The sequence below is a fragment of the Paroedura picta genome, chromosome 10, assembly GCF_049243985.1.
Source record: "Paroedura picta isolate Pp20150507F chromosome 10, Ppicta_v3.0, whole genome shotgun sequence".
Taxonomy (NCBI): Eukaryota; Metazoa; Chordata; class Lepidosauria; order Squamata; family Gekkonidae; genus Paroedura; species Paroedura picta.
In genome coordinates, this window is record NC_135378.1 from 74,438,814 (window position 1) to 74,457,987 (window position 19,174).

General features: G+C 41.3%; 1 protein-coding gene across 8 annotated transcripts in view; it reads right to left on the bottom strand.

Annotated features, from left to right (window-relative positions):
* Positions 1 to 19,174, bottom strand: part of GRID2 (glutamate ionotropic receptor delta type subunit 2) — an 857,916-nt gene that overhangs the window by 274,935 nt on the left and 563,807 nt on the right. For all 8 annotated transcript variants that reach the window (XR_013224929.1, XM_077300873.1, XM_077300872.1 and 5 more), the window contains 2 exons: positions 15,175 to 15,336; positions 3,160 to 3,279 (listed from right to left, as the gene is read on the bottom strand). Coding sequence is in view for 7 of the 8 variants with exons in the window: in XM_077300873.1 (XP_077156988.1) it covers positions 3,160 to 3,279; positions 15,175 to 15,336 (282 nt within the window). In the remaining variant the exon portion in view is untranslated. The remainder of the gene's footprint in view (positions 1 to 3,159; positions 3,280 to 15,174; positions 15,337 to 19,174) is intronic.

The following is a 19,174-nucleotide window of genomic DNA, read 5'->3' on the forward strand; positions in this document are numbered from 1 at the left end:
AAGTCCACGATCCAAAGCATTCATTTTCTCACGGGAAACTGAGCTAGGACAACATGTTGACCCCCATATATATTTTCTTTCCCCTGAAGCACGGGTTGGATAGAAAGGGTGCTCCAGCTACGGCAAGTGGGGCAGGGCTGGGCTAGATCGAATGCTGCCGGGGTTTTAAGGGAGGGGATTTTTAAATGTATTTTATTGTGTGGGTTTGAAGCATTGTAACCTGCCTCAAGGCAGTGAGAAAATGGGAGTGGTGGATAATATATTGAATTAAAAAGAAATCTCTGTAGTTTGGAGATGAGCTGTGATTCCCGGGGATCCCCAGGTCCACCTGGAGTCTGGCATCCCTATCTTTGGCTGCATCAATACATTATATTTTTAAGGCTATTGTATGTTATAGGATTGTGAGCTGCCTATAGCTGAGAAAATGGAACATACCTGTTAGAAGAAACAAATATGCAAATAAGTGGGCCAGACACATACTGGAATGATCAGAGTAGTTATAGGACCATGATACCATTGCAAATTGATTCAAAACTTCAACAGTACATCAATAAGTGATGTCTTGAAGACATATTAGTTTATCAAATACTGCTGCTCCTGTTATGTTATATAGGAATTCACACTTTGAATGGCTCCTGATTTAGTAAGTGTTAATTAATAAATATTAGAAGACTTCTAATGTGTTCTGCTTCTCCATAGGTTACAGAAAGCAGAGGAAGTTGTGATTTCAATTACATCCATCTTTGAAAAAAGCAAAATAAGGAACAATAGCTCTTAAACTGGCCTTCATTTAAAATGTATTGGAATAAGAGGTTTCATAGCAATTTTGAAGGCACAATAATTTATCACACTAGAAAACAAAACAACACAAAAAGGCAAAATAGACCACAGCAAAGGACTTTATATGTCAGCAAAGCTACATAACACAACTTCTTTAAGTGCTATAAGCTTTACTTATCATTTCAATAAACCACAAGAAAATTATTTTCAAGGCACCCTGACTCTTTTTGGCATTCTCTAAAAGTGGCAAGAGGAAGGTTGGTGAACTGTAGACTTCTTGTATGTCTAAGCACAACCCAATTGGGGAAGATATATAAAGAAATGTGTGTATTTTGTCCCAGTGCCAGAAGATTAGACATCTTTGTATACTGTTCTGAATCAAAAGAAGAGAAATGTGAGCCACTCATGCTACCCCTCTGAACGAGGGTTGTTAGGTCCTCTCAAAGTTGCCTGTAGGGATGGCAGGGTAAGGTTGCCAGGTACAGGATAAGAAACCCCTGGAGATTTGGGGATGTAGCTTGAGAAGGACAGGAGCATCAGCAGGGTACAATGCCATAGATTCCATCCTCCATAGTGTCAATTTTCTCCAAGGGAGCTGATCTTTGTAGTTTGGAGATGAGATGTAATTCCAGGGGGTCCCCAAGCCCCACTTGGAGGCTGGTATTGCTACTCTGAATATTTCCAAAGAACATCTGAATCAGCGCATATAGTTTAGTCTTGCTAAATAACAGCAGCATTTTAATAGAAAGAAATAAACATGGCATTCTGGCTGTTCTTAGTTGTTCTCTGTTGTTAGAAAGGACAGAGCTGGTAAACATCTAGATCAGAGGTCATAAAGCACCAACACCCAAAGATACTATTAAAAAGTTACTAAAATTGATTTAAAAGTCAATTACTGGCCCCACAGAGAAACAACAGAAAATAGTTATCTCAAGACCATGGGAGCTCCTTCTTATAGCTCCTTCAGTGTGTTTTTGGCCGTTGCATGAAGATAATTAATGATGTACAGCAGAATTCTACTGACTTTGCTTCCCCTCAGGTCACATTCCTATATCTATGTGCTCCAAATATAAAGCCTGCAGCGAACCCCCACATATGATAGTGATGCCCTCTGTATCATGCCAAGCCATCCCACTGCGTGTAATAATCACTCTCAGGTAGGTTATTATTAACTCTGATGACTTGCTTGAAATGGACAGCTCCAAAAAAGAACATATAATCTGTGACCGAGGAGGCAACATGTGTCTAACCTGTATTACCTTGGATCACTCAAGGGGTAAGAAAGCAAGCAAACAAAAACCTGTTAGAGAACAAAACACTCATATCATCTCACCAGGAGATTCCCTTGTATAATATTTCATGCTGGCCTAACTAACCTTAAGAGGCTTTTTCTTTGCTGTGAAATAGGTGGGAAAAACACCTCTGAAAAATCAAGTAAATTAAGTGCTAGAATTCCTATCATACCTGTCAAGACTGAAATAGCTTTTTTTTCGGGGGGGGGGGAAGGGAGACCATGACATTCCTGTCATTTGGCAAATCATTCATCTAATGTCCATTTGATGAGCCTTTTTCTGTATTTTCTATTCCACATCTCTCTTATTATATTTATTTCCAGAAATGTTATCATTTATTTAGAAGAAAATGAGAAGCTAACATACTGGAATATATATATATATTGCAGATGATTTTCCATTTTATTTCTAACATCTGAAGTGATAAACATTTTGTCTCAAGAGAGATTGCAGAAGTTTCCATCATGGTGTCTGTGGTCGCCATGTTAACACCAACACCTTTTTCTAGTGCCCACCAAGTCTTTTTACAAAGTAAACAGAGCCAGATGAGGGCTTCTAATCAACCACGGAAGATTTGATTGGCTGAGTGCATTTTTTTAAAATCGTTGCTTTGACAGCAGCTACCACCATACTGTGTGATGGAAAGGGAATGGCGGCAGCCATTTTGTGGCAGCCGTTTTGTGGTAGCACCCAACATGCTTTGTCAAAATTCAAAAGGTGTCTGCAGGCTCAGAAAAGTTGGGAGCCCTTATTCTAATTAAATGAATGACGTGTTGAAAATACACTGATTATCTTTACAGATGGGCAACCTTGCCTTTACCAGGAGCTACTAACAAACTACCATTCTATACAAAGTGTTACCCACTCCTCCTCTTGAGAAAAAATACCAGGCAGTTGCTATATCTTACACAATGTGCGTAAGCTTCTTAAGAAATTGTAGTGTTTTAGCCAAAGTCCAAAATATTCCTAGGATGGTTTGCCCCATCAGAATGTTCAGTTCCAGTTCTCAATTCATTTGAGAATGAGTGTCAAATGCCAAAAGTTATTTAAACCCAGTATTCCATATCATACAAGAATGAGGTCTTACTTTGCGGATTCCTCTGCTAAGTTCTTCCCCATAGTTGGTCCCCAGGATTTCAAACAGAACGTTGGGATTACCGCCATTTTCTGCAAATTCCAGTTCACCCGTTAAGCCATTCACTCCGCCCTGAGTGCATGAAAAAAGGAGGAAATAAAATTTAGCCATATCTATGCCTTTATTTGTACAAAATGCAGTTCAGGAGTAATTGAGGACGTTATGAAATCTGCAATCTTTCTCCACCTGCCTTGTGAAACAGTAAAGATATTTAAGATCCGAAGTGGAGAAACATACAGTATTAACGATACTCATCCAGCCTTCTGTATTCCAAGTGCTTCAAGTACATTATTTTTTTATAGTCATTACAATGACCCGGTTACATAAGCCATTATGTCATTTTACAGATGGGAGGCTGAGAGAGAGAGAGAGACTTAAGACAGCCTAGAACAGGGATTCCCAACCAGGGGTCCATGGACCCCTGGAGATCAATGGGAACTTCAGAGGGGGTCCACAGTCTTTCCCCTCCTACCTTAATGGACTTGGACACAAGCTAGAGAAGCGGCTGCCTCCACCCAGAGGAATTGGTGGTTAGGTCATGGGTTTAAAAATCAAATGGGGGGGGGAGAGCATAGTTTGGGAGGTCTGGGCTATTTTCTCAGCTCCTGCCATTCTTTCTAGCCAACATGAGGTGTAGCCACCATAGAAATAGTAAAGGCGGGGAGAGAGAGTGAAAGGAGAGTAATGGGCATGAGTGGTGACGTTATTTCTGGGGGGTATGGCAGGGAGATGTGGCCAGCTGACCACTTCTGGGGATCCTCAAAGCCTGAAAAATCAAAGTAATGAAGGTAATGAATTTGTAAGCCAATACCTTAAACTGAGCCCGGTAACAAATGGATAGCCAAGGGACTGTTTGCAGAATATGCATTGTTTTGGATGATCAAAGACCAACCCCAAATTACAAAAATCAATAAATGTTTGTGGGACTGTTCTATAATCAATACTGCATGGTTTTCTGAATAGAGAAAGAAAATTTGGGACACAATTTTAGTTGTCTGCAGGGGACAACATCCCAAAAGAAAAATGCTGTACAGTGACATCTCTCTGTGTGTATTCTGTTGATGTCTTCCCAGGGGGGGAAATCCTATTAGATTTTTTTAAAAGTCATTCTTTGCAAATTAATAATAGTTACAATTTAATTTTTATTTCAATGTCAAGTAGCAGTTGAAGTCATGCAAGACTGAATAAGATCCAAAGCAGCATTTGTTAGATGACAGCAAAGAACTTTGTAACAAGATAACTTAGCGTCTTTCCTCTGAAGAATATACATATTTAAAATGTCAGATCTGGCTCAACTAGAAAGTGATTGCTCTTCTCATTGCTAATACTGACCTCAGCCAAGCGTACGAACTGAAACATGGTATTCCAGACAACATTTTAACCTTAAACACAAAATTGTATTATTTTGCACTTACGTATTACACCTTGGAAAAATTGTCCACAAACAATGATTAAAAGAACCACAGATATTAAGTAAATAGTGCCATGTATTAGAACTTTAATGAGGAAGCCCAGAAATGCAACATAAGCCTAGGGCCAAGAAAATTATCTTTTATCAACATCTGCATTATTATTCCAGCACCAGTTCCAGTTAGGAAACTCAGGACTTAATTACATGTTATATTTTCCCCAGGGATGTCCTCTCTAGTCTGGGTGTACTGAAGTGCTGTGCTTCCCAGGCACAGTTCAGGTTAGAACTACTGTACAAAGATCTAAGCCCCCTGCCTCCATGAGCCATGGTCCCAATACCAACTGGGGTCCCACACATCTGGAAAGCACAGCATTTCAGAACACACTTTGAATCATAGAATCATAGAGTTGGAAGGGGACATACAGGCCATCTAGTCCAACCCCCTACTCAACCCAGGATCAGCCCAAAGCATCCTAAAGCATCCAAGAAAAGTGTGTATCCAACCTTTGCTTGAAGACTGCCAGTGAGGGGGAGCTCACCACCTCCTTAGGCAGCCTATTCCACTGCTGAACTATTCTGACTGTGAAATATTTTTTCCTAATATCTAGCCTATATCGTTGTAGTTTAAACTCATTACTGCGCGTCCTTTCCTCTGCAGCCAACGGAAACAGCATCCTGCCCTCCTCCAAATGACAACCTTTCAAATACTTAAAGAGGGCTATCATGTCCCCTGTCAACCTCTTTTTCTCCAGGCTGAACATTCATCAACCTATCTTCATAGGGCTTGGTCCCTTCTCTACCCAAGTCAAGGGAGGCCCTGAGGAAGAAAAAAAAAACCATATAAAGAGCTATTTTCATCAACCCCCCAATCTACTCAAAGCCCACAGAGATTTTAAATGTTTTTGTTTTAGCACTGAGTTATGCTTCTTTCTATCACAACCTACTTTTAAGTTAGTGTCTGATATGATGGATCACATACAACAAAAGACTGCTGTTCAAGAACTTAAGTCCAAAGTTTCTTCAACACTTTGACAGAATGGCCTTCAGGTTCCAGTTCATGAAACTAACAGTGGAATCCTAATGCAGCCCATTGTTTTAACTGGATGGAGTAATGCCGCACTGGATTTCCCTGTGAGCACTCTGACATATATTCATACATTACCTACCTATACCTGACTGCCTCCTATATTTTCTTTAAGCTACCCTGCTTTCCTTGCTGTTTTGCCATGCTATCCTTGACAGTGTCCCTGATTCCAGATTTTGCCTCTTGGATCTGCCTGAACTCTTCTTCATAGCTGGAAGCTATTCCTGACCCTTAAAAACAAAGACAGAACACTTGACAAAGACTTAAGCATTCTACTCAACTAGACATCTCCTGCAAGTTATGCTGATAAGACCTTAGAAGCCAGCAATCTAACAGTTCTGGTTGAGAGATGTGCATCACAACTTATGTTCTGTAAGGGCTTACTGAAGTCTGGTAACTGAACTTGCTAGATAAAAGCAAAGCACATCACCAAAGTGATCAGCATTTTTGAAAGCTAATGGGTCGGAAGAGTACGACTCTAATAGACTTATAGATAAAATGCCAAGAGAGTAATGCAGTTACTGCTCCTCTTGTTAGCATCCTCTCTGTTCCTCTCTCTGTGCCCTTGGCCAAAACAACTGGAACACATCTGCACAGGTGTGATGTCATTGCTCACCATCTCAATTGGTGGCTGAGCAGCTCATTCCCATATATGGATATCTCAAAAGCCAGCGAGTTCTAGTGGTGAGGAGCATGGACTTATAATCTGGCGAGCCAGTTTGGTTCTGCTCTCCCCCACATGCAGCCAGCTGCGTGACCTTGGGCTTGCCACAGCACTGATAAAACTGTTTTGATCAAGCAGTAATATCAGGGCTCTCTCAGCCTCATCTCCCTCAAAGGGGAGAGGAAAGGGAAAGGGATTGTAAGCCGCTTTGAGACTTCTTCGGGTAGAGAAAAGCAGCATGTAAGAACCAACTCTTCTTCTACTTCTACTTCTTCTACTTCGTCAGATGTGACAGAATCATTTCAAATATTCCTCCAAGTACTGTTCCACTTGAGAATGTAGATGTGGCGGAAACTGTTTGAACATGCTCTTCATGTACAAAATGCCATTATATAGAAATTTAGTAACTTTTGGTGACAACTAGACTAGCACTGTTATCTCTGCTCTGGGAGGTTTACACAAGTGGAGAATTTTGACATGGGGCAGCACTCAATGTTGAGCCTTGCTGCCCCACTTCTGCATTATAAGGTGGCACTGGGTTGGATTCGATCAGCTTTTCTGTGGGCATAGGAAAGTTTACTGGCAACTGACAGAATATTTTACCTTTCCCATACTCTTTCTTCTTAAAAATGTTGACCCTTTTTCTTAAAGACGAGACACTTACGACAGAGATGGCATAAACAAAACCATTGTGCTGTGCATTTATTCTCTATTAGTGTCTTCCATATCTAATTTACTGCATCTACAAGCCAAAACACAATTTTTCTAACCCCAATCGGTTAGCTGAAATATCAAGCTTTGCCTTTTCTACTTCATAACTCATCACTATCCATCATTGACAATAAAAAGTCCGAAATCAGAATTTAGCTGTCAGACCCACAGATGATGCATGAGGCATTGGAGGTGGTACATGGCCCCCATTTCCACAGGGCACACCAAAGCCTCCTGTTTGTCAGTAACCTAAACAAATGTGAGTGGAAAGACCTAGGGGCTAGATACACGCAATGCTGTGGCATCATTTTTCTTTAGCTTATATCGTTGCTATAAGCCTTGCTTTAATAATTTACATGGATTACAAATGGAAATTGATATTTTCTAGCACTATCATTATTTCATATTACGACCCTATTCACTGAGTTCTTGCAGTCTCTTTACTGACTAATGGGGAAATTGTCACATGCCTGAGTGATGGAAATAGGGCCAGGGGGGAGGCATCCAATCCAAAGCAAGAAATATGTGGATAGATTTATTGTTTTCAAAAGCTTCAGCTAATCTAATTTATTACCTTTCCTTGCCGTTGCAGATGTATGATTGCATATGCATTTTAAGTCCGACACGACTTTTACTAATTTCGCTGGACTTATATTGCATTGAATGCAGTTCGGTATTTCCGGCCATTTCTTCTTCTTTTAATAGGATCTCTTATTCCATCCTTAAGTTACCTCTAGCTCATAAGCAAAGAGTAAGAGACCAGTAGCACCTTAAAGACTAACAGAATTTGTGGCAGGCTTTTGTGAGTTACTACTCACTTCTTCAGTTACTCATGAAAGCTCATACCTTGCCACAAATTTTGTTAGAGTTTAAGGTGCTACTGGGTTCTTGGTCTTTTCTGCTGCTGTAGACAACTACTCATCTTGATCTAGCACATAAGGAATACTGAAACAACTAATATCCATCTCTGAAATAATTTCTGTCATTAAAAAGTCAAAAACAGGTAAATACTATGCTGGCCACATTCTCAAGGCTATGCATCCCTTCCTTATGGGAGATAATTGTGTCTATGGATTGTTACAACAGCCATATCACAAACAAGGGCACAATGGGATCCAGCTGAGGAGGACCCTGTGGTACTAAAAGAACTTGCTCCTGGCCACCTGTGGACCTTCAGGGACTCCAGGAACCTTCTCTGGTCCACCAGGAACTTTCTTGGTAAATTAAAAGATAGATATGTTCATCATCTGAAATGCTTGTATTGATAAAACATGGTGTCACTGATTTTTATGCATGCAAGAAAGTGTACCTATAGCTGAAGAAACTTTTACTTAGATGTTGGAAAGAATATTTGTGTTTGCAAACAGCACTGCATTTTATTGGCAGGATAAGTCAATACGCTACTTAAATCCAGTGCGGCTTTGAAGGGCATGAAATCCAATGGCTGTCCAGTGAGCTTGTGGCTCAGGAACATAATTTAAGATGAAATGCATGGCTGTTGTCAAGGGCCCAGACTGGATACTTGGCTCAAAAGTGTGATGTCTGTTCCCATTATTGTTGTTTTTAGCAATATTCATATTTATTGCTGTAAATACAGTTGTTTGCAATGCCGCTGGTTTGAATGGGAAATATTTCTGGATATTTTCCACTCAACACCGGTGAAAATTTCAGAGATTGTACATCTCATCCAAAATTGCTTAGTTCCAAAGTTTCCAACAGATCAGAGGAAAGGTTCAACATTTATAGGCCATTAAAATAAAAGAGTATGAATTGACAGATGCTGTACTATTGAAAGACACAAGGGGCTTCTTGTATGCAGAGAAATGGACCATTGGCACTCCAAGAAGGCTGACAGCATCACAGAGTGGGATCAGGGAGACATCCGGGTACCGCCCTCCCCCAGGCATTCAATATTATATAGTGGGCACAGGCAGTGATTGCATCTGGTGTCCCCACCCCATCCAGATGGCCTGGAATTTGGGAGCCCCAAGCAGACGGGCAACAGGGCCTTTATAGTATGAAACATGCTATCCCAGGAAGCCAGGCAGTAGAACAGCAGCACAGGCAGAGGCTGGCATCTGAGAGACAGAGATGAGGGTTCCCTTCCCAAACCACTATCACTGATTGATAGAAACACTATGGAAAGAAAGAAGAATTCACAGAATTGTTTTCTTTAAAAGGTCTATTTGACTTTGTTAATGAGAAAGCTTCAGTGACAGTTTCATATAATTCAGGATTGCTTTTCTATCTGCTCCTGCCTCTGGCCACCTTGGACTCTCTTAACCTGACTGCCCTTCCACAGGAAAACAAATGGAACTTCCATTCATTTTTGTGACCTCATGTGATGAAAGTGTTTGGGAGGGAGGTATTAATTTGGACATGAATGCACAGTTATGCTCACAGGAGCTAAAGGAGACTTCTAGGAGTTTATGGGCAGAAGTGTGTCACATTGGGGCAGTTTTGGAATTACAACCCCCACTCCCACCCCCCACCTGCCATAGCACTGTGTGGATATTCAGTTGTTTGTTTGCAAAGATGAGCATTCGTTTTGCTTGGAATATGCAGATACTTTCTTTCCTTACCATCAATTTATCAGTCTCTAGTGCAATCGCTTGTTCTTGTGAATGAAGATTGTCCAAGCAATCTATATGTTTTTAATGGCCAATTAATGGATGCTGCTTCTTGTGCTGTCAAATGATGACGGTAATAACCAAAAGACATTTACTGCAATGGCAACTAAGCTAGGCATTCTCTTCCAGAAAGTGTTTGGAAAGCAAGACCTCTTTTCATTTTCCAGAAATGATATCAGACGTGTTTTTTTTCAAAACGCATTTGAAAGAACAAGTTAGTCTTTCTGCTTGGAGTTCACAAGCTAGCTACTCATCTCATATTGTCCTCTCGAGAAGCTAGACCAATACAGGTTGTATATTCTTCCTGGGGTTCCAGGGCTTCTTGTGTTTTCATAGGGATACAATAGAAAAGTATGCACAATGGCTCCCATGCTGTGAATGTAACTCAGAACAAACTCGGAGAGACCTTCCGTCTATACAAAGAAGGGGGGGAAATACACTTCTCCCCCCTTTTACAAAGATGGAAAAATCACACTTCGCTGAATTTGTCCTTTTATGAGAGGTACAGAAGCTTTCTCAAGGTCTATGCTTGGAAATACAACCATCAGCCACTTCTGGAATATCTGACAATCTGAGCCAGCCACTGTTTGCACACCTACAACATCCTCTCCCTGAATCCCCCATAACTAGGGCACCTAATTTTGGTCATCACAATAAATTATAACTTAATTTGCATGGAATGGATTGGACTATATTTCTCAAAACTGCAATTGCCAAATTATGCATCCACATCGGAAGGGGAAGCTATGAAACAAGGCAAAGTAGCCATTGTATTGGCTCACCAAGAATTGTCAACTTCAGATTGGGAAAGACCTGGAGATTTGGGGGTAGAGTTTGGGGAGGTCAAAGTTGGGGAGGGGCCTCAGCGAGGATCAAATGCTCCAGATTCCATCTTCCCAAGCAAGCAATTTTTTCCACAAGAACATATCGCTGGAGTCTGGAGATATCCAGGCCCCATCTGAAGGCTCCCAACCCTACTCACCAAACAAGCATGCAGTCCACAACATACTACCATCTCAAACTCCCACTAACTTTAGTGGCTCTGGATTGTACCACTAGCCTTTAATAACGATTAACCACATGGAAAATCACAGTTTTCTGATAGGAAGCAGCCACATTGATAGTAAAACATTCCTTTGCGGTCATCTTTATTTGCAGATGACAGGCTATCTGATGGGTATTCTGAAAAAAGAAGGGAAAAATAGATCTACAGATTATGCACAGCATTTTATCGGAAGGCTAAAAGGTCTTGTCTGTAAACTCTCCAGCTGTCAAATGCAGAGAGAGAATTAGTTACTGTGCTATTAGCCAGAGTTCTGTCGGAACCTCTGGAAAGTACGATTGCTATTATTTATGAAGTACAGAATTTGTGGGCTTTGACAAAGTAAAACAAATGCCACCCTGAAGGAGAACCATTAAAAAGCAAAAGCCCAGTGGTAATAGTTTGAAACCAGAAAAGAGATTAGAAATCGATTATTTCCACTAAGAAACACCAAGGAAAAGCTGTATCTGGCAAGCAAAGCCCCGTTGCTGCTGTCTGTGTTTCCACCGACCTGGAGCTCTAAACATAAGGGTCAGTTTTATATATCATGTGTGATTTAAATACAGATTACTTTGGATGCGAAACCTCTGCAGGCAAAAAGTAATTCATTAAGGAAAGGGGCTGCATTCAGGCCCAAACTCAGAGAGTTTCCTCCCAGTATTCATAGAGTCTCCTCCCAGTATTTCTTTTAGGGAACAACTTGGACTGTTTCATCATAAGAATCTACTGACTCTAACTATTTCTCTTTGAATGCTTGCATAAAACAAACAACAATTATTTTGTCTCTCTAGGAGAAATTCCAGCAGAATGAATGGACAGCCATGACTGAACAAACCAAATAAAGGATTAGTTTTGCTATAGCGCAAGAAAGAAAGTACATCTGCAGTTTAATATTGCTATAGCACAAAGAACAAAAATGCTGTATTTAACAAAATTCTTTTCTTCAACTGGACAAGGAAGTCTTATTAAGAAAGGTGTTTTTTCTTCAACATGCCAGAATGGAATGGACTAGTACCATCCTACTACCTTATAACATACATTTATGTTGCTATCAAAGAAAGAAACCTAAGGTAATGTGACTCAAGCATTAGGCTTTTTAAGTCATAACAGATTACAATTTCTTTCTCATATTACAAATTTATTTATGCACAATTTCCATTTTTACAAGACAAAACATGATTTGATAAACAATGTAAGTCGGGGAAATTTTGTTTCAGAAAAGAAAAATCTTATCCTTGTGAGAGGAATTTGACAAAGAAATAAATGGATACTGACTCTAAAGGGGGGTCACATAATGCCTAATGCCAAAGATTTATCGATGAATCATTCCTCTCTTTCAAAAAAAATTCAGTGTGAAGTGAGAGCACAAGCCTCAGCCAATTATTACTGAGACAGAAAGTGAGATCACAAGCATCAGCCAATCACTACTAAGACAGGAAGTGAGATCCCAAGTCTCAGCCAATCAACACTGAGACAGGAAGTGAGATCATATGCCTCAGCCAATCAACACTGAGAAAAGAAGTGAGATCACAAGCCTCAGCCAGTCATCACTGAGACATAAATTGATATCACAAGCATCAGCCAATCAACACTGAGAAAGGAAGTCAGACCACAAACTTCAGCCAATCAACACTGAGAAAAGAAGTCAGACCACAAACTTCAGCCAATCAACACTGAGAAAAGAAGTCAGACCACAAACTTCAGCCAATCAACACTGAGAAAGGAAATGAGATCACAAGCCTCAGCCAATCAACACTGAAACTGGAAGTGGGACCACAAGCCTCAGCCAATCAATACTGACAGGAAGTGAGACAAGACTCAGTCAACACTGAGATTGGAAGTGAGATCACAAGACTCATCCAATCAACACTGAGGCAGGTAGTGAGACCACATGCTTCAGCCAATCAACACTGAGACAGGAATTAAGATCAGGAGCCTTAGCCAATCAATACCATGACACAGGAATCAGATCCTTGATCAACTAAAGCCATTATTGTCTGCTCAGACTTGCAGTGGTTCTCTCCAATGTGTAAGGCTTCACCTACAGCCAGTTAATTGGAGATGTTGGGGATTGAACCAGAGACTCTCTGCATGCTATGCTGATGCTCTGCTACTGAGCCATTGCCCATTCCAGATCCAAAAATAACAATAACAATGAGAAATAAAAGGGATAAAGAGCCAACTCTGTTATTACCTTCTTAAACTGTATCTTTTTATTGGTGCTTTGCAAATATGCATAGCAAAGTTCATTTTTACCCTGTGGGAACAATCAAATGCAAGTCTGAGACGTGGGGGCTGACCAGGATCCCTGGAACTGTGCTAGATATGCATCTTGGACTTTGCATCTGGCCCTATCAATATTTCAAAGGTATGGACTTTTTTTTTTTTAGATGCTTTCCTAAACTCATTTTTTAATGTCAACAAGTAAGAAAACCTAAACTTGTTTAATGTTCTTGAGCCTCCATATCTTTCAAAGCATTCGCAAGAGGGATCTTTAGTTTTCCTTAGTCTTTTGCTGCTGCTTTCGCCTCCCATCTGGCCTGCCATTTCTCTTCACATTGCAAGGAGAATTGCCTCACACATGAATCATCCCACTGAAAGAGTGCTGAAAAGGGAAGGAGGAGTTTGTTTGTTTCTTTGATTAATTATCCCCCTTTTAAAAGGCAGAGGATAGTAGGTGACAAACTAGAAACATTAGCAGGATTGACAGAGCAAAGGACTGCATGCACTGAAGAGCTTTCCAAAGTGCAAAATCCTCATACTGAATGAACTGATGTCACATTGATAAACATTAAAAAAAACCAAAGCTAAGCAAAGTTTTAAAAGAAGATACAGGGCAACAAACAAAATGACTCTGTGGATACTCATTTCTAGTTTACAGTTAAGAAGTGTGTTGCATAGAACAGATGTAATTTCATCACCTATGTAAATAGCTCTTGGACTACACAAGGATTCCTGCATACAAACATGAACCTGCCTCACAAGGAATTAGATCCTTGGTCTATCAAGATCAGTATTGTTGACTTTGACTGGCAGCAGTTCTCCAGGGCTGAATCTGCATGGAGCTTTTATTCCAATCCCAGGTCGATTCAGTCCCTGCCGTATCCACTGAATGCGATTTCCATTTTTATTTTGGCTGATTTAAATTTCCCTTCTGCAACAAGCATGATTGATCTGGAGTGACCCTAGCTTTTCCCCGCAGTATCCTGGAGTGGATATAACCCTCAATATTTGAAAAATCGGCATGACTAAAGGTGCAGCTCTCTGCTTGTCCCGAGCTAACTAGCTGCCTTGAGCCTCCAACGTAGCCCTGATTGGCCAGGGTGTCAGTTCAAAGGCTTCCTCATTCATAAGCTGCAAGGTTTCTCTTAAAGGGGAAGCCCTAACTTCTCTCAGCAGAGGCTCCAGAAGTCCTAACTTCACTCAGCAGAGATTTGCCTCTTGGTTCCCCCCCCTCCTCTGCTGTCTCCAATCCTCTCCCCCCCCCCCCGCTTCAAGAAAAGAAAGATGCTCCTGCTGCTCTTGGCTCCCCATCCCCTTTTGAGCTTCTCTAATCACATGCAGAACACTTTTCTGTTTCAATGGGGAGGGAGAGGATAGAGGAAGACCCGAGTTCAAATCGATCTGAATTCAGCAGGATCCACAATGGAATAAACAAAGTAAGTGCAGAATCAGCCCAGGATCTGAAGTCAAGGTCTTTCACATCAACTACTACTGGGTTTTTTGTTTTTGTTTGTTTTTTTAACTGGATAAGAGAGGGATTGAACCTGGGATCTTGTGCAAGATAAGTAGGTGCTCTGCCACTTAGCCTTCAAACTCTGTATCTGTCAGGTCAACCCTGGTGAAGTATGGGGGAGGGGGGTAAAGTGCAAGATCCAGGCTGGGAAACTCCTGGAGATTTGGGGATGGAGCCCTGGGAGTACAGGGATCTCATTGGGATCCAATGCCATAGAGTCCACCCTGCAAAGTGCCCATTTTCTCCAGGAGACAACTTTGTAGTCTGGAGATGAGCTGTCAATCTGTGGGATCCCCATGCCCTACCTGGAGGCTGACATGAAAGATCCCCCAGTCTTCCTCTTACAATCTGCCTTTGTGGTGAGAAACATCCTAAAGAACTCCATCCTGACACACAAAGATGGTAAAATCCTTGATAGGCAATATCGAATGTCAAGTTTGTATATGCAAAAAAAGAAATGTAAGAAAGAACTTGTGGAGTTCTTTTGAGTTATTAAGAGAAAAAACAAACCACAAACTAAAATAAATGCAAATCATCAAAGAGTATACTCCTAAATTCTGAATACCAATTGAAAGTTGATGTTTTTAAAGGTTCAGCATTATAGATGCAAAAGTACATTTCATAAAAGTGAAAATGCAAGAAAGAGAAATTGCCCCTCGTGGGGGGAAAAGAGCATTTGGGGACAATACCTTTTTGATTGTATCCAACATGGACCTCCCTCCTTGCCACGGTTTCGAGTTCTTCCTAATGCAGGTCAAGCTTGCCATGCTGTGCCACTTCCGGTCCTCCAGCTTCTTATGGAAAGCGTTTGCCAGCAAAAGCACCGTATCATATATGTAGAGGTTGGTAATCTGTCGGAGAGATTAAAAATTGATTGCGAACAGCCAGCATGCTCGTGCTGGCAAGATTCATAAGCGGCTTGTCTCTCTGCTGTCATCACTTCGACTTTCATTAACTTTAATGCACTGCTATGAGGAGCAGAGTGCCACACGCCTTGGAAAGCGAGCGGGTCTCAGGGACTCCATATGAGATTGCGGTAAAACACACTTTGCATGCAAAGTGTTTGCGGCCGCTGCTGGCAATCCCCTCTCTCCATGCTCAAGCGCGAGCCCTGTTCACAAGTTATGGTGAACGAATCTACAATCAGATATACATAAGAACTTAAGAATAAAGGAAGAGTCCTGCTGGATCAGATGACCGGTCCATCGAGTCCAAGCACCTGTTCCACACAGGAGCCAACCAATAGCCCTGGGGGGGGGGGGCTAAAAGCACATGTGTTATACATACATACATTGGATGTACTCATGTTTCCTGCCAACATGTACAGAAGAGTATAAAGTGAAATGGTCAGCACCTCTTTATGCTAATGCATGGAAGTTGTCAGGTTCTTCCTCACAAACAGCAGGGAATGGGAGAGAGACTTACCAGGAGAGGAGAATGGCCCTGGTGGTATCACCAGCAATGTGGTGAAGTTTCTTCTGTGCATGCTGGAACTCTTGCCATGTCATGTCATGGCTTCCTTTTTCTCCTGGTAAGTCCCCCTGCCAGTCTCCCCCTTGCCTTGGCTGGAGAGCTGGCAGCCCTACAGTGCATACTTATTCGCTGGAATTTCTGGTTGGTCAATGAACCTTCCCAGAAAATATGAGCCTGTTCCCATTGTATCTTATCCTGCTATGATCTGGAGTGTTGATTTCTATTATTTATGTATTTATTTATTGCCTGGTTTTCTCCTCAGTGGGGATTCAAATTAGCTTTCAAACTGTTTTCCCTTCAGAACTTTATCATCACAACAACAACAACCTGTGAGGGAAATGAAGCTAGTGCCTTGCCCCATGTCACTCAGTGAGCTTCTCTGCCAGAGTGGGGATCTGAACCTGGGTCATGCTAATCACTACTGTTTGTATGCATGCATGCATGCATGCATGCATGGATAAATGAATTAACTGTCACCCATCCAGGAAACCCTTTCAGGACCATGAAGAAATCCCAGGGTTTCATGAAACCCAGGTTGAGAAAGCCTGCCCTATAGGGTAACCATAATGTTCCCAGAGATTTCTAGAGCGGTATTAACACCACTTTTAGGTTTTTTGGGTAGTAATGTTGCAGTGCACATGGCGTTCCCCATGTCCCTGACATGGTAGTTGCTGAGCCTAGTCTGGACTGGTATTGATGGAGAAGGAATATTATAAGGATGTACAGAGGCATGTCTGTAAGACTGTAAGGTTGTAGGAGATGGACTAAACTGCCAAATGTATATCCCTAACCTAGTTTGCACTGAACTTTTTTTCAAAGAGAGGGATAATTCATTGATAAGTCTTTGGTTAAAGCTCTATAAACCCGACTTAATTCAAGATCTGAAATTGTATTTCTTTGAAATCCTAACTCATTTAGTATTCTTTATACCTATGCTTGTTAAATTAAAACACACAGCATAATTGCTGCAGAATTATGTGTGTATGTGTGTGTGTGTGTGCCACTGAAATACAAAATTGGAATGAACTATTTTTTGGCATCTGACTTTAGCAGGCTTACTAACGAGCTGGAGGGCCTGGAAAACATTTCATTTTCAAGAGCTTATTCTAATGACAACACGGCATAGATGAGAAAGCATAGATGAGAAAGCAAACACAGTGTGATCACTAATGAGAAAACTTAGGATATAAATTATTCCCGTTTCCCTGGTCATTATTCTTCCATGGAATATTTTTTTCCACTGTAGCTTCCATAAGTTTACATTAGAAGATACTGAGACTTTATCACAGTTTATATCGATGTACATATTTGTTAATTTAGGAGCAATTTTGTGGAGCATCTATCAAATGTTAATGGGGCTCCAGAGAACAGAGATCAACAGTCATTCAACAAATATTTTAAGCCTTTAGCAATAGTACAGATGAGTACTTACAACACATTCAGTCATAGATAATTCATAAATGAAAGTTAATTTCTGCATCTGTGAAGACTCTTCCTGTGAACTCAGAAGACTGCTGCATTAATCCTTGTCACCTCAGAACACATTGTAGGGCAGCTGCTGAAAGATTGCTTTATATATTTATTGCTCTTCTACCTAAACACAACAGGTTTCTTAATGCACCATATAATTCAATGGCTGATACTGTTTTATTGCATGTTTCTCAGAAGCTATAGTGTTCTCTTGGAGAACAGAGACAGGAGGAAGGAATAGAACAGATGCAATGTTCAATAATGGCCCTGCTAGGAACTAAAAGATTAAAGTTTTTGTACTTGTTATTTGCAGAACTTCAGAGAGGATACCCCCTCCCTCCCAAAGGCAGGGGTAGTCAAACTGCGGCCCTCCAGATGTCCATGAATTAGTCCATGGACATCTGGAGGGCCGCAGTTTGACTACCCCTGGCTTATACTATGAACTTTGTGCTTACATGAAGCATAATGCAGAGAAAAATGTAACATGCAGCTGCATGGGATTGTAGGAGATAGACGTCACATGAATACTGTTGCCAATACTTGTAGATCAATCTAGACTGAGGGCCAGTGACATTCTCGACAAGGCATCTTGTGGCGCAGAGTGGTAAGGTAGCAGCAGACATGCAGTCTGAAAGCTCTGCGCATGAGGCTGGGAGTTCAATCCCAGCAGCTGGCTCAAGGTTGACTCAGCCTTCCATCCTTCCGAGGTCAGTAAAATGAGTACCCAGCTTGCTGGGGGGTAAGTGGTAATGACTGGGGAAGGCACTGGCAAACCACCCCGTATTGAGTCTGCCATGAAAACGCTAGAGGGCATCACCCCAAGGGTCAGACATGACTTGGTGCTTGCACAGGGGATACCTTTACCTTTACCTTTAGGTGGAAGAAAGAACCAGACCATGTTGGTGTCTCCTCAAACACCCAGCCTGTAAACTATGTGGGGTCATTTTCCAGTGATTTGGAACTTCGTTGGGTTGGAGGATGACCTGACATCACTGAAGTCTGCATAGGTGGAATGTTTATTCTCCGTAGCCTGACTTTTGGACACATCATAATTTTTATGTAGTATTAAGCAAGGCATGCTGAAAAGGAGTGTTCAGCTCCCACCCATACCTAGTTCCTAGCATCTTCCAGAAACACGGTTCTTGCTGCTTTTGACCTAATGGGACTGGAGGGACATGAAATGTCACTCTCACCTACCCTGGTGGCTGGCTATTATTCCAAGGCCTGACTTTCAGTCAGCCTAGTTCATTTGTGCTGCAGTGACGAAGAGACATCCTTAGCTGTATCAACAAAATGTAAAGACTAAGTGTGCATTAAAAGTTGCACTTGGGAAAGGATAATGGTCCCATATGTGCGGTGCTGAGCCGAAAAGAAAACATTTAAGATGTCCATAAGGAGAGAACAAAGGATATACACAAAATAGGGGAAGGTTCTTCACAGCTATGGGTAAGAAGATCCTCAGTTTTCCATAGGGCAATATGTTCCATAGGGCTAGGTTAGTGAATTGGACGATAAGGGTTTTCTCAGATGAGTGCTCAATTAAAGATAAACAGAAGAAACTTGAATTTTCAGTGCTGAAAATCTTTCTTAACAGGGACCAGCAGGTAGAATGGAGAAAAACAGGCCACGATGAAAACAATGCTTTCCAAACCTCTCAAATCTAGTGGCTATTCAAGATGAAGGGAGTAAGAATTCTGCATAAATGTTTACCTCTTTGTTCCATCACACCCCTTGCAAATGATTCAC